Source organism: Semicossyphus pulcher, unplaced genomic scaffold (assembly GCF_022749685.1).
Source record: "Semicossyphus pulcher isolate SPU_LCO1_2020_fin unplaced genomic scaffold, fSemPul1.0.p SCAF_25, whole genome shotgun sequence".
NCBI classification, from domain to species: domain Eukaryota; kingdom Metazoa; phylum Chordata; class Actinopteri; order Labriformes; family Labridae; genus Semicossyphus; species Semicossyphus pulcher.
The window spans coordinates 9587249-9603574 of record NW_027211699.1 but is presented as its reverse complement, the minus strand read 5'-3'; the positions used below and the strand labels follow the sequence as shown (position 1 = coordinate 9603574).

Here is a 16326-nt window from a genome sequence, read left to right as displayed (position 1 = left end):
TACTCGGGAACAGAACGCTGCAGGAGCCCCATTTGTCAACCGAGCTGTCAATCATGAGGCCACACCCCCTTTTTATAGCATCAAATAACTAATTAAAAGTGTCAGAAAAATGAACACTTGGACATAAATCAGCAGGATAAGAACTAACTATAATGACAGAAACCATGTTTGACGTGTATTTTGATTTTATAGTTTGACTCATGTCCCATCTGTTAACATGGAGGAGGCGGGCTTTATGAGCTATACTGCAGCCAGTCAGCAGGGGGCGATAGAGAGGTTTTGGCTTCACTTTTAGGGAGCTGTCATGTCGGCCATCTTTTTATACAGTTCAAACTGAATGTGAAGCCAGTTTTGTTGTTTATGTTAGTAATTTTTAACCTGCAAATATTTGCCGTGAACAGCCAATGGGTAACAATAGCAGTGTTAGCTTAGCCACATAATTTCTCCTATTATACAGTTCAGTCATTGAATTTTTAAAGTTAGTCCCAGAAGTGTTGCAGGTTCTCTTTGTGGCCACTAGAGGGCAGTAAAACTCATTTCTGTCCTGTTAAGACTGAATGTCAACTGTAACATCAAATCTTTAACATATTTATCAAATATTATAAGTTACTGCTCATGTAAATGTTTTAAACTTTAGTACACACTACTGATCAATAAGTCATCTTTTTGCCAGGTAATAAAGCACTCAATTCAGTTTAATATTAGCTTTAATAGCTTCTCAGCATCAAAGCTAGCTATCTCAGACACTACATATTAATGTACCAAAAGGAAACATGACTGTTAAGAAGGCCTGATCATGTTACAAACTCCGTAGAAAAGTGATAAGTTAACATAAAATGACCTTTATTGAACAAAATGTGAAGGAAGACAGCATTAAGAACAAACGCAATGCAAACGTTTGACCAGCAGGTGTCACTGTTTCGACTGTCAAACGCTTTGAAACGCAGTTTGCTTCATGTTCAGTTTTTCCTCCTTCAAGCTGGAAAAAAAATACAGTCAGGTTGTGTTCACTGGTTTCAGGAAATCTGTACCATCAGCTGGACGCTCCAACTGTCCTCCACTGACAAAATGCTGACCTCAGATCAGCAGAGAAACAACAAGTGTTGGACAGAAAGCTGAGGATGAAAAAGTTTCTACATTCTGAAATGTATTAAAAATCAGTGAATGTCTTAAAAACATCCTGGTAACAACAGCCCACAAATATTTATTTCTAATTTTACACGTAATTTTGTTAGCAGGAAACAGATGAATCTGTAAACGGTTAAAACAGATTTCCATGCAATTCAGGAAATTTTCTAATTTCAAATTTGCTTATAAACAAAACAGCTACAGGACCCTAAACTTATTGTAAGGTGATCTGAAACAGAAACTGTTCGGCTTGTTTTTCTGTTGTTTTCAGATCTAATATCCGTCTTACAAACACACCTTCTTATCAACACGACAGCAGAAAAAGTTAACTCATTAATCCCGGCTCTTATTAAACAGCAGTGATGACTGTAAACTGGACCAAATGAGGCTTATTAGTTTCCTACAGATTTATCAATAACCATCACTGATACATTCAGCTAGTTCAGACTCTTATCCTCCCTCTAAAACGGCTGGTTTTTAAATACTGTTAAGATTGTCCATGCAGAAGCCTTACTGTAATTTAAAGTAACAGTTTGATTATTTTAAAGGCGACAGTTCAGCAAATAACAAAGTTAATTTCTCCAGCCTGGAGCGTCGTCTGTCCCGTCGCAGACTTGACTTAACAGATGTAATAAGTCGGGCTTTTGGAGTTTCTTTCCAGGTACAGAACAGAAAGCATTCCTTCTTCATGGAGAAAATAGTTTGTGTTATCTCAAGAGTTTGGTTTGATAAAAAAAGGAACAAAGCACAAGTTAAAACCAGCAGAGTTTTTCTGCTTCTTCTTACCGCAGACTGTATAAAAAGATGGCCGACATCACAGCTCGCTTAAAGTGAGTCCAAACCCTCTCTATCGCCCCCTGCTGACTGGCTGCAGTATAGCTCAAAAAGCCCGCCTCCTCCATTTTAACAGATGGGACATGAGTCAAACTATAAAATCAAAATACACGTCAAATACATTTTTCTCAAACATGGTTTCTGTCATTATAGTTAGTTCTTATCATGCTGATTTATGTCCAAGTGTTCATTTTTCTGACAAGTTTACTTTTAATTTGTTATTTGATGCTATAAAAAGGGGGTGTGGCCTCATGATTGACAGCTCTGTTGACAAATGGGGCTCCTGCAGCGTTCTGTTCCCGAGTAGCAGAGTAGAGGAGGAACGACGAGAGGAGACGTAACTAACACTAACACTACAGTCATTGAACTTTGCATCAGCGTGAATATCTGCTTCAGAGCGACACAAGAAGCTGTTAAACACGCCGACGTGATGGATCTTTGCAGGTTAAGTGTGTTTTAGTTAGTGGAAGTGGCTACGACGGCTCCACATACTGTGCAGTCACTGGCTCCAAAAAACATCACTAGCGCAAGATGGCAGCGCCCGCCTCGGGGGTATTTTGGCTTCAATTTTGTACAATGAGAGCAGATGGAGACGCGTTGTCCATCTTTAAATACAGTCATTGCTTCAGTCTACAACAGTCTATAAAAACAATGCTCAGGGTAATTAGAAATGGCCCTGTGATGTAGTTTGTCCAGCAGATTCCCAGCACTGTCTGCAGCACATGTAGAATGTGTAAACTTTGTATACGTTTAGAGACAATAATTGATTTTTTAAATGTCCTCTAGTTCTCCAAAGCTCTGAGGAATTCACACCAAAGCTCCACGCAGACAGATAACACTCAGGCTGTCTTTTTGCTGAACTGTCCCTTTAAACTCGTGAAGAAAGAAGGCACCAGACAAGAACTTTCACAGTGATTGGTTTCTGTTAAGATAATAAAAATACAAAAGAGGCAGCAGAAGACCATAACATATCTGACGTTGCTTTCCGCTGCTCCAAGAACAAAAAACAATAACTTATCTGTAACCCTGTGGCGTCATTGCATAGATCAACAGCCTACTTAAACTCACACCAACAGCTAAATAACAACATAAAAAGCTGTAAACAACGGCCGACCTCGTAAGAAGGCTCGAGCATCACACTAAAAGCAGAGAAGCTGTGATGAACACAAACACCAGCTCTCCATCGTGGCTCCCTGAAGGCTAAGAAACAGGAAGTTGAGGATTGTTGTTGGCCGGTTTTCTGCAAAACGTTTCAGAGACAGTGGAGGAGATCCACACTAACAAGGCTTTACAAAGAGTCTGGAAACGTCAAGGTCAATCACTAAATTTACCTCCCAGAGAGGCTTCGAGCAACACACGGTAACAAAGCACGATGCTCAGACGAGTCTGGTAACAGAAAAAGGAAAAAGTTTCTCACCACGTAAGAGCATTTAAGGGTTTTTCTGGTACGTTTTTAAACCTTTAAACCTTTTCTTATATATTTTAGGGTCTAAAGGACTAACAGGTACAAACAGTTTTGGAGTTGCTGCTGTAGTTTTCTTCAGCCTGCAGCCACAAAACAGGCTGTAACATATATAAGTGTGTCCGCTAAAAGTGCTTGTTTTTGACCCCGACAGGCTCCGATTGCCTCCATTTTTTGTGCTGTTTGTTACACAAATATTGTGTTTGATCTGAACTAACCGTTTAACACAAAAAAGACAAACAATAACATAAACAAAGCAACCAATCAGGGCGACTGTAGTCCAGCAACACCTGTGTTCTGAGAGGTTAAATTGCTGTTTTTTTTAATGGAGTCTGGTGACTTTGAAGAGCTATCTCTGTAGGGATCCTTTCTGTAATGTTGTCACACACCTTTCAGTAACAATGTGAGCCTGTCGGGGGCAAAAAGGTCATCTATCTGGAAGCTACCGAAATGAAAGATTTGTCCCTTTGTTCAAGGTGTGGGAGGAGAAACAACAGAAGAAGAGGGAGCAGCTCCTGAACTCCAGCATTAAAAGAGTCCATCTTTACTCTTTAAAAGTTGAGTAATGGAGTAAAACGTGGAGCGATGAGGCCTTTAAAACACGAGCACTTTCCAGCCGCAGTGGACGAAGGAGCAGCCGAAGAAGAGGCAGTCGACCGCCTGGTCCACCAGCCAATCGAACACCACCTCCCGGTTCCCCGAGCCAATGGTCACCCTCAGCTTGAAGTTGCCCCCCTCGCTCAGGTTGTTGTTGCTGATGGGAAACAGGTTCACCACCTCCATGTCGAAGGTTACGGAGGACCCGACGGTGACGGCCGGCAGCTGGTTGGTCATCTCTTTACCGTTGACGAAAACAGCACCTGAACAGCGATACACAACAGAACTTTTAACTCCAACAGAGGATGCAATACCCATGAATCTGAATCTTTGAAGTTACTAATCATTTAACTATAGAAAATACAGAAAGTCTATTTAAACAGTTATGTGTAGATTTAATCGTAGCCTGAGATGATGATAATAAAGTAGAGCTGAGGGTCCCTGTTGAGTTTACTTGTAAACAAACAAAGTTGTATTTATCAAAAAGTCATTGTGTGAATCCTTGAGGTCAAACAAACAAGCTGAATGTTTTTCCTTCCTCATAAAACTTCTGCAAAACACCAACATTTTTAGACGGCCATGTTTACAGGCCGGCAAACGTCTTTGTCTAAAACAACTGAACCACAGCGTGAATAGAGACAAAAAACTCCACCATGTTAGATTTGACATTTTGCCGGGGTTTCACCTTCGCCGCAGCACCATGAAAGTGTCACAAAACAACATCTTTTTGTTAAACCTTTATGGAGTGTAAAGGTCTTTTCAGGCAGGGGGCGACACTCGACCCGCTTGAATCTAAGGGTCTCAGTGCGCCCCTCGTGAACAAACAGGCACACAAGCACTCTAAGCGTGGTAACCATGGAAACAGCTTCTGTGCACTACTGTATCCCTGCCGTTACAACGGCTATAACAATTAATTAAATTAGCATAGTTGTAACCGTTACCAACTAACGTAACGTATAGCCTGGCTTAAGTTACCTTTCCGGTCCTGCGCAGACGCTCCGCCACGCAAAGGCCCTCCTGTTCATGTCCCAGTAACTGTTTACAAAGTGGTTACATATCTCCGGGAACTCGCATACAGCAAGGATCAGGCTCTCGTTCATTGTTTTTGTGGTTACTACCGAGTGTCGCGTAGAAAAAAGTTCAAGAAATTTGAGCCTAGAAAGTGGGCGGGCGCATGTGTGAGAAGAGCACCGCCGATACAATTTCGCCTGTCAGATTGCCTGTGCCTCCCTATCTGCTTGCTCGCCTCTCATTGAAAATGAACGACTAGGCGCGTCAATCGGCCCCGGTCTGAAAAGACCTTAAGGCAACAACAAAGTTTGATATGGGGGCAGGAAGATGGGGCAGGTGTAGAGAACAAACGTACTCAGTGACTCAGACAAATTGTCGCCTTGTTTCGTTGCTTTCTTTGGTTTCTTTTGGGCTTTTAGAAGTTAAATAAATCTGTACTGTGATTTTATGCTGCTTTTACTAAAGAGGCTGCTGACTTTAGCAGATAAAGCAAAACAGGATTTTCATGACAAATGTAATAAACATGGATGCCTTGACACTGCGTCTGCGTCAGCATACCGTTGGTTGAAATGCAGACGGCCTGGTCTCTCTGAAGTGAATCCGTCCCTCTCCCGCTGTCCACGCACACGCCCAGACTGTCCCTCTTATCCATTGGACCTGCTGCGGAGATCCTACACACAGAGGCACAGAAATATGACTTTTAAATTCTGTAAAATCAAAAGTAATACAGATAAAAACTAGGCCAAAAGAGAAGAGGGAGAATTGCTAATAAAGCTGCATGATGTCGATGTTTGTGCACCTTTCTGCATATTTTACAGTAGCTATGGAGGCAGATCTACTTTAGAATATTTAACATTTATTCAGTTTGCCAGTTTAAAGCATATAAAGTCTATATGTACATGCATGCTTCAGTTTTTCTGTGCGTACCTGAAGGTGAGCGTCTGTCCGCAGAAGTATGTGGGTGCGTTTGAGTAAAGGACGGGGCAGCGCGACTGGGAGGAGTCGTTGCGCAGAGCGATATTTCTCCTGCTGCTCAGGATGTAGCCCTCAGTGCCCGGACTCCACTCTGCAGGAGGAGAGAGCACAGACACAGAATTATTAAATATGAAGAAACGTGTATAAATGTATCCGTTCCTGTGCATCCTCCGTGAGTCGTGACCTACCGTGCGGTGTGAGCGTGGTGTATCCGGTCTGTGGGATGCTCCAGGGGCTCCACTCGGTGCGACCCTCCCCGCGGGCGCACACCCTGAACAGGTAATCCGTGTGAGGGTCCAGGTGGAGAACCAGGAACTCACAGTCCCGGCCGATGTAGGCGTCTTCGTACTGGCTCCCCCCGCTGCCCGACCGCCGGTACTGCAGCCGATAATCTGCTGCCGCAAAGTCCTCGTCCACCTGGTAAACACATAGAATTAGACATTTACAACATGTTCAGTGTGATGTTCAGATGTTCACTGTGTTCACTTTTCTGTGTTTCGTCTGACCTTACACCAGCGGACCAGGACGCTGCCCGGTCTCTCCTGCAGCTCTTCGATCTGGGCGGGCGGGTGCGAAGAGACGGAGCCATGGCGGGACACGCGCTCCCTCAGCAGCCCCAGCACGGAGTCATCCAGCTGGGCTGAAACACACGGCACGTCCACCAATGCTGGAACCTCTGGTAGACTGGAAAACACACAGAACATGTTAGAAACACATGAATACTGAGCAGTAAAGTTAGAGGTGAGGCTGGGCCAGAAATATGATTTTCGATATTTATCACGATATATAATTTGATAATACGGCCAGTTTGAATCCTGAGTAACTAGAGTTGTCAAAAGGTGCTTTCCCACTGGTCAAAAAACCTGCTAACACTCGGCTCTTTGTTTAATGGGAAAGGCTACAATCTGCATACAGACCCGGGTCCAATGACTCTGCAGTAGACCCAGGTAATTATCACCTCTGCTCTGATTCGCATTGATGGGAACACAAAACCCGGTCGACACACTAATCTCCGCCCCCTTTCCGGCGCGATGTTATGCTCCGTCGGAAACTTCTGCGACTCCTCGTCATCTCAGCTACAAATTCCGCCCGTCTCCGTCCGAGCAGCGCTCGAACACCGCTCCACATTTGTCTGCGCCGAGTTTGATAAACAGACTGAATGAGTGATAGAGACAATAAAGACCTAACCACCGTAACATCTTCACTGGTTACTAACCCTGTCTCCGGCGCATGTGCGTCAGACGGTGACGCAGCAGAAAAGAGACCGAAAGGAGGATACTTCACTGGCAATGGGAAAAGAGACAATCAGCATCTATAAGCGGGTCTGCCTGGATCTGAAAAACCTGCGTCAACGAGCAAATTTCAGTGGGAAAGGGCTATAAAACACATATTAAGGCTGTGCTATTTGTTTCTGTAGTCAATCTAATTAAAATCTGTAAATAAAAAATAAATAAAGTAGAAATTTGTGTCTTTAAGAAGCGTTTCAGCAGATACAGGATGTCAGGAGGATATTTGCTAATGCTAATGCTAACTGAGCTTGTTTCTAAGTTGGGATTCCTTCATCATTTAAAAGGTTGGAAAGTCTGGTCATTTTTCACTCTTTTCCAGAGGACGTCCACTTTCTGCAAACATGCTTCATAGTAGGACGTGTGTGCGTACTTTGACAGGCATGGTAAAACCGGCAAACTGTCACATTTATTGTAGATGTTTGACGTGCTATTAGACAAAAGTGCTAAATCATAACCACTGAACTACTGAAAGATTAATCAATATCCCGTATCGAGATTGTTTTAGCAGCTAGCCCTCGAAAGTCAAATATTATGCTTGATTTCTTGAAACACCTGCAGCCGTGTAGCTCGTCTCTGTCCTACCTGTCCAGCTGGATGTGCATGGCCTTCTTGGTAAAACTGCCCAGCTGGTCCTCCTTCTCCCCAAGACCACAACGCAGAGCTGCTTCCCCTGGAGAGACGCAGACATATGTTACATATGTATGACTAATACTGTCTAATCTGATTGTTATTAAGGCTATTATGTAATCAGAAGCAAGAATGCAAAGAACAGCTATTTTTAATATCAATTATTATGCAGATTATTTCTTAGTTCACAAAAAAGTAACAAGATTTTTAAAATGTCTTGATTTTCTTGCAAACAGTCCAAATCAGTGGCTTCATTGTGAAATCTACAACGAACCAGGGGCCGACCTTCTCTCAGCAGCTCGTCGGCCTGGCCCACCCCGTGCTCGATGAGGCTCTGGCAGTCGTCCAGCGGTTTGACGCTGTCCGCCTCGATGGTGTCCACCTCGGCGAGGAGGGCGTTCAATCGCTCCGTCAGCAGCCGACCTGCCGCCGCCTGCAGCTCCGTGAAGTGCCGCCGGAGGGCCTCGCGGGCCTGACCCGAGCTGCCCCGGACCTGAAGAACAAAGACGATAGATTCAAGAAACTGCACTGACTGTTTCTTTATAAAAGCATCATTATTCTGCTTTACGTTTGTGAAATATTAAACCTTTACAGCCAAGGTTCGAAGTACAAATATATACCAGATATGTACAGATCAATACTGCTGTATGCAGGGACTATTTTTAGTGGCGGAGTAATCAAAATTGTGTGCTCTACCACTAAACTACTGCTACTTCTGCCAGCACACAAAGCCCAAACTAAAGCTACAAGACAAGTAGGTTGTAAGGAAGCTTTCTGGTTTTCCATCAGTGGTAGAGGTCATGTTTCAGTTCCTCTTTGCAGACACACACACACACACACACACACACACACACACACACACACACATACACACACACTTCACAGTGAGTTTACATAGAGAACGATAGAGAGATATCAGGAAACGGAAGGCTGATTGACAACTGCAGTACTGATAAAGCGAGGACAGCATGACTATGAGAATGGAAACACACACCGAGCCTACGCCAGAATACACACTGGACTTTGTGCATGTGTGTGTGTGTGTGTGTGTGTGTGTTAAGCTGGCAGAAACAGGACTTTTTCCACTGGAAGCGTCCAACACATCACTTCCTGACGACTATCAGCGCAACACAGACGGCCGATGATCAATATTTTTGTCTTTGTGAGATAATAGTCGAGCTAAAAATATGAGCAGACATTATTCAACGATTGTCAAACACGGGAGGAGCTGATCTGAGAGCAGCTAATATTTGGACGACGATGACAAGAAGACGAGATGCAGCAGTGATAGTATTGTCTGGGATTTTAAACACACACGCTCTACTATCTCCCCTCTTATACTCAGTGTGTGTGTGTGTGTGTGTGTGTGTGTGTGTGTGTGTGTGTGTGTGTTTCCTGTATTCCTCCAATCTGTGCTGAGCCATCCCTGCTGTGGGAAAGAAGGGGGTTATGGGAAAGAAACCCAAGAACACTCGATGCAGAGAGATAATGTGTGATTCGACAACTGGGACTGGGCGGAGGGAGTCTCAGACACACAAACACAAAATGACTTATTGTGTGTGTGTTTGTGTGTGTGTGTGTGTGTGTGTGTGTGTGTGTGTGTGTGTGTGTGTGTGTAGTTTAAAGAGAAAATACTTCTGAATAATCTGAAAATGTTGCATTATGAAAACATTTCTTGCATCATTTTTATAGATGCCAAAGTAGAATTGCATCACTTGAGAGACCGCAATTTTAGGTGGTTTTTCTGGGGTTACAATCAAGCAAGTTACTGCACTTGGACAAGAAACAGTCCCTCACATAAGCCCCCGAAAAAGTTTCATGTTTACTTTGGTTTAATTATGAATTAAACAAACATGTTAATAACGGCTTAAAGTAGCTAAAATCTTAAAGATATAATCTCAGAGATTTGGCCCACTGATGAAAGCCTTTGCATCTGCAGTATATAGTATTATTATGGACTGGGTGTCTGTGGCGGCGCCCAGTTAGTGACCTGTTTTCCATCAGCCAGCAGTGGTTGGTCTGCCAGAGAGGGTAGGCGGAGCTAAGCGGCTGCTTTTCCGCTCTCTGCAAGTGTTGTGAGTAAACAGTAATCTACTATGGCTGAACAAACAAAGAAAAGATGGATGACTACAGATACAACTTCAACAAGAAGTGAAAATCCAAAGAAGAAGAAACAAACTCGACGCTCAGATGAAGCAAACAGTCTGAAAAGGAAAGCGACCGTCAGCCAGGAAAATCAAGAGTTACAACCGGAGCCGACCGTGGACGTCACACATGCAGCACTGTCTGGATATCTGGGAAGTGTGCTCCTGCAGTTACCGTTTGTCACCACAGGTGCCGCCAAAGAGAATGAAACAACTTTAAGCTTACTCCTCACATTTTCAAAACAGGATTCTAACTTTAGCTTTTGATGCATTTGGAGGAATTGTTGACTGTGCATCATTGTTCGCTGCCTTTCCAAAATCAAGTGCGCAGACAGAAAGGGGACAGAAATTGGAGCAGAATTCAGGAGATAAGGTGACGTAGTTTTGTTTTTATTCTTTAATTTGATATCTTCTGATTATTAGACAAAGTTATTTATGGTTTAGCATTAGGGTTGACATTTTGGCTTTATTTCTTGAATAAAAACATGTTCATATTTCTCAAAGCAAAGTATAAACAAAGCATAATTTCTGAGCATCCTGTCAGGCCTATTATTTAAAGAAATTAAAGCCAGCCACAGCCAGCCTTAGCCTGTTCATATCTACCTCTTCTGTTAATTTACATATCAGCACATGTGTAGTCTGCACTTGAACGTCTTTCGCACTTCTGGTTAGATGCTGAACTGCATGTCTTTGTGTCAGTACTCAAAAACAATGAAGTAGTATCTAACCAAATCGAGGGACTGCAGTAAAACTTCTGCACCCAAAACATGTTTTTACTTTCACTGTGAATAATCAGTGATAACAATTTAATTCTGTCTGGTTTCTCTTTTCATTTTCTTCCTTCATCTCTCCTCCGACTCTTTTTTTCCGTCCGTATTAGCAACAGGAAATAGCAGCATTGTTTACTGTGAGCAGCTGGAGGGTAAATCTAGACAGCGGGAGGAAGGAAGAGATAGCAGACAGACAGAGAGAGAGAATATACTCTGCTGGGACTCTGAGGGGTCAGGGGCTCACACACTTCATATTGCCCCAGAGGCATCAAAGTGTAACACTCTCCTTCCTGCTGAGTGTATTTTCAGACCTGTATGTGTGTAAAAGTCGTGGACGGTCTGTGGTACCTGTTTGCGGGCCTGGTTGAGGCCATGCAGGCGCTGCTGGAGTTCACTGCGGTAGTTCTGGGCCGCCTCGATGCTTTCCTTCGCCTCCTGCAGCAACAAGTCCACCTCCACAGACATCCTCCCGCCTCCTGACACAGACGAGAGATGGATGTATTTACAAAACACAACCGAGAGACACAAAAACATCAAACCAGACACAAAAACATCATAAAACAAACACTGTATAACATGTCCTGAGGTATTTTTTTACATTTTCACAGATATTTATTTGTTTAGTTTCATGGTAAAATAGTTGTTGAGCAATTTGATCACTTTTCAGAGGTGTTAGCTTTTCAAAATCAAATTCCTATAACCTCTTTTGTGTTGGAGTGGCAGCAGAAGTCTCTCAGCAGATAAAACTTGAATATTAATCCTGATTTTGTCCCATGATTAAATAAACATGACTGCCGGTGATATTGACGTTTAAAATGCTCCGCCTGTAGAAAACTCTGCTGCATATCAAATCAAGCGTCTCTAAACTAATTAACGAACTAACGATACTATCACGATACTTGGGTGCTGAAAATTGGGATTCAATATTACCTTTGAAGACAGAATCATGCTTTGAAAGACAACTCACTCTCAGTCTTTCAGAGTTTCATTTCAGACCTACACAAAAAAGTTTGCAGCATCATAGCCAGAAACCTCTTGGCTCCTATACCAAGCCTTGAACATTTGAGCCTACAAAGAGGTTTAAACAGACATGCAGCACGTCTCTCAGCGTTTATCAATGTCCTGATGAATGTCTGAGAGACTCATTAAAAATAAAGTACAGGCCGTGGGCTAAGGGCAGCCAATATAGAGATCAGGGGGAACTGAGAGGGTGCAGCTCGAATCTCCACGCCTACCGCATCATGTGCCATGTTTTCTCTTTCTGTAAGAGGATATGACGAATGTGTTTCTTATATGACATCTGCTGGATAAAAGCAGGATTTCCCACCCAATGTAAAATGTTAGTTTGAATGATATGGCTTACAGCGTAAATGTCGATTCAGGAGTCTGCTGGCGATTCAAAAAGTCATGAACAAAAGAATTGCGATATGAAAATGAAAGTCAAGGGGAATAACGTCGCTACTCCCCGTCCTTGTCCAGCGTCAAGTCCGACATCTATAACAGAGAGGCTGTACAGAGAACCCTATCCACCGAACTCCCAACCACACACTGACATTACCCATGATGCAACAAATTCAGTTAAAGAACCTTAAGCCTTAGTTTGACGCTAAATTTGTACATGAGCCTGAATGTAGCACCAAATGGAGCTGAAAGCATTTCTGTTTATTTAAATATGAAAGTACAATTAAAAAAAAGGTCCCTAAAATCAATTAATAATCGTGATCTCAATATTGATCAAAATAATCGTGATCATGAGTTTGGCCGTAAACGTGCAGCCCTTCTCTTTGTGGCTGCTTTACAATAACCACAATGATGCGATGCATTAGTATTTCAAAATCTAATAACCTGCATCTTCCACCTCTGACACTTTAAGGTACAACTCTGCATGAGGAGCGCTTTCTCTGGCAGAGGATGTGTGGCCACAAGAAAACCACTTCCTACCAGCCTGCAACCAGACAGCAACCTGTCAAACTGTCAGCTAACATAACTAATGATTTCTCTGATGTATCATTAACCTTCTTTACACAAATAAGCTATAAAATAAGTGCATTTCTTATTAAGTAAAACTGGCCCCAGAATACACTCTGTGAGACCTGGTTGTTCTTGGCAGGTAGCGGTTTGTTCAGCTCGTCCTGTGACCTCCTACTTTTACCGAAGGTCACTAAAATAATGCTGCTGCTCGGCTGCATCGGGTTATTTTGGCTGTGGGTTTAATATCAAAGCCATTCATCAAGCTAGAAAGAGCAAAGTAACACCAACATGTCAAGTTCACCCAGCTTTATAAAGAAAGGCTCAGTCAGATATAACACCACTGCAGTAAGAAACAACCACATAAGACTGCATCTAAAATATAAACAACACTTTTTCAATGACCAAATTCTGTGAACTTTCTTGTGTCGCTTATTCCTCCTTTACAAACACACCACAGTCAGAGATGAGTTGGACTAAAGGTGTGTAACGTCAAACCGCAGGTGCATCAAATCCACTGATTCAAAGTTGATCTTTTGCAGAGCTGCGTCTTCCTCAGAGCCGAGAGCAGTGACACAACCTGGTCCCTCTCTGCGGTCGGCCACGCTTCCTTTACAGCATCTAAAGAGGAAGTCGCTGAAAGGCCTCGTGCTTCTGCCACTTACAGTGCGAACAGTATCACCATCAGGGGGGACCAGGGGGGCATCACTTTAAACCTGCAGTTCATAAAGTTGTATCTTATTTTCTCACTAAATAACAGCAATAAAGGCTGATAATAATACATTATAATTTATTTGTACTATTAATCTGAATCTGTAAGGATAAAGTAGCATAAGGAGGAAATACTGCAGTCAAGTACTTCAAAATTGAACCTAAGTACTTTCCATTGCTGCAAACAGCAAATACACTGATCTGTTGTTACACTCCAGTTTATGAGTTTATGCACTCATTAATGCAAATGTCAGACTACAGAATTATGCAGGAATGTCTGTCATAAACAACATACACACAGATATCACTCCTCCTCCCCTCTTTCTCTCTTTGTGACTCCTTTCTTTCTGCTAACAAACAGTCCAGCCATTAACACCCTCCCACAACACAGATTTTCTTTTCATCCTCTAAAAAGGGGCGCTGGCCCTCTCCCTCTATCGCTCTAATCCTGTGCTTTATAATCCCTCTTTCTCTCTCCAAAAACCTACGAAAGACTCAAAGTGAATGCCGGGCTCTTAGCCAGGCAAGCCGGTTTTCATATAACACTGAAAATCTCTCTACTATGGGTGTTGGTTAGAAACACATTAACTGCTTACTGTCTTTATGTCGTGTATGTTTTTTTATGTTTAAATGTGCAGCAAAGCATGATTTATTCCACAGCAGTGTTTTGCAAAGTATTTAGGTCAGACTACATGGAGTGATGTCCTGCTTTCTTTCACAAGTCTGTGTCAGTGTCAAATATGTGCTTCCAAAAAGTGTTCTACTACTACTACTAATTCTGACACACCTAACTTAAAAATCCAGTGAAAAGGGACCATAAAAACACAAATTACACTTTATTTTAAGCACATGAATTCCTCCAAGTCTCGTCTTTCCACAACTGTCATCATCACAGCAAAGAGGCTGCAGGCATCTCCTTCAGGCATGCAGCACATGTTCTGACACACAGGAGAGTTATGAAAGGCACTCAAGTGCAAATGCACATTATCATTATTATTAGAGCAGACAAGAAGGCACAGCAGCAGGAGACAGCAGACGTGTCTCAACTCGCGCACAACTTCCGTATTTTGGAGTTATTTTCATCAACTTAAACCTCCGCCCACCATCACAGGGGCTGCTCTATAAGTATATAAAATACACAATTAAATACATTAACATGTAAAATGTATCATATTCCAGTGTTGGAGGGTCACAACAAGGCAGATTAGTGGATTACGTTCTGATAATCTTAATTAATCTGGCGTGTGTAAAAACCACTACCAGACTCTGTTAATAAATCTCGTATTTTTAAATTCGCCTTACTCTCAGCTGACCCGGACAAAACATAATAACAAAATTAAGTGTTTTCCGAAATAAATAACGTATTTACGTAACATTCGGCGTGTAAGTTGTTCTGGTAGCAACATTTATACCCACGAAATGTCAACTTTTCTAGAGGGTTCACGCATCTCCAACGGTGTACTTTGGTTGATGACAATACCAGGCGTACTAGCAAAAAAAGTTGTCGGTTTCAGCTGTAGACAGGACTGAAGGAGCAACTTGGATAGAGGGGAGTTGATAAAAGTGATAAAGAAAAGCCAGAAGTTATTTAAGGTGCTGTTTGCCAGTAAGCAAGACGCCATTACCATTTTAAAGAGTGAAGGTTGTTAGCTTCACTCAATAACAAGACAGAAGGAAAGTTGGGGCTAGCTTGTGGCCAAAAGACAATGAAACTCGAATCATACTTGAGAGAGCAAATACAACACCCCTATGTACTAACTACGAAAGAAAACAACGGCCAAATCGTTGAAATTAAATGTTTACTTTCTTCAGTGAGTAAAAGTTATTAAACGTACCTGTTTTAGTCCTTTCTTCTGGCCATTCCTTCCCGAAAGCTCTGAATCAACACGCCGCCACACCACCGCTAGATATGCCGAAGTTTTGCTCAAGTCCAAAAATGACACTTCCGAGGCTTTGGGGGCAACAGCCAATCAGAGACAAGACAACTTCGAACGACAAAAAGATTGGCCAATTAGATTGAGATATGCGCCGTTATCCCCTCCCTAATCAACTTACACCTCAGATCGAGTGAAACTGATGAAATTAGTTGATGTGTGTCCAAATAATAGACTGTACAAGATATTTGTATTGACTGAGTATTGAGTTGTATTTTTATACAGCGTATGTTCCAAATATAGAGTGTATATTTGGTTAATGTACGCACCTTTTTATTAACATGCAGCACTTCTTTGGCTTTAATGGAGGTGTCCAAATATAGCCTTATAATTATATGTGCATTAGATCTTATTTATAACAGAACTCCCCTCAAAGAGACCTCAAAGCAGCAAAAATTGAGTTTGTGATGTGATGAAAACTATTAATAACCAACCAAATGTATTATAACATTATTAAGACAACTGAAGTTAATGTAAGAAATCTAATTTTAAAAAATTCAGTGATCTGTCTTTGCTGCTGTTGTATGCAAAACACATTTGATCCACGTTAAGATAGCCCTGAAAAACAAACAACAAAAGCTTAAATAAGAAGTAAAGTACAGTGAATCAGAGTCTTATAGTGAGTTTCTGTGGAGTTACGTCGCTCTCTGTTGGTTGTCGTGGATACAGCATGGCTTCTCTCCTTTAAAATGATCTAATTCTGGGGCTCTTATTTTGTTACACAAGGTGCAGCGAGCAGAAACAGGTTCAACAAAGACAGGTAACAGCCTAAAGAAGTACAGCCCATCTCAAGCACCATGATGCCAGATAAGGTTAAATATTTTTTTTTTATCCCGAGAGGAATTGTCATGCAAGTAAATCCATTCCTGCTGCTGC

General features: G+C 42.2%; 1 protein-coding gene across 1 annotated transcript; it reads right to left on the bottom strand.

Moving 5' to 3' along the window:
• Window positions 1-822: 822 nt before the first annotated feature.
• Window positions 823-15415, bottom strand: crlf3 (cytokine receptor-like factor 3). Its single transcript, XM_069676356.1, has 9 exons — window positions 15352-15415; window positions 11186-11313; window positions 8209-8416; window positions 7879-7966; window positions 6514-6691; window positions 6196-6424; window positions 5960-6098; window positions 5591-5703; window positions 823-4284 (listed from the first exon to the last, which is right to left on the bottom strand). Exons 2-9 carry the CDS (start codon window positions 11300-11302, stop codon window positions 4019-4021), a joined length of 1338 nt encoding a protein of 445 aa, XP_069532457.1. The 5' UTR covers window positions 11303-11313; window positions 15352-15415; the 3' UTR covers window positions 823-4018.
• Between the last annotated feature and the right edge of the window lie 911 nt (window positions 15416-16326).

Bases quoted from the DNA above. Each gene is read 5' to 3' on its own strand.
- crlf3 (XM_069676356.1), bottom strand. From the start codon at position 11,302: ATGTCTGTGGAGGTGGACTTGTTGCTGCAGGAGGCGAAGGAAAGCATC. The intron at 6,692-7,878 runs GTAGGACAGAGA...TGTGTTTTCCAG, and splicing joins ATGCACATCCAGCTGGACAG to TCTACCAGAGGTTCCAGCAT. The intron at 5,704-5,959 runs GTACGCACAGAA...CTCTGTGTGTAG, and splicing joins GGACAGACGCTCACCTTCAG to GATCTCCGCAGCAGGTCCAA.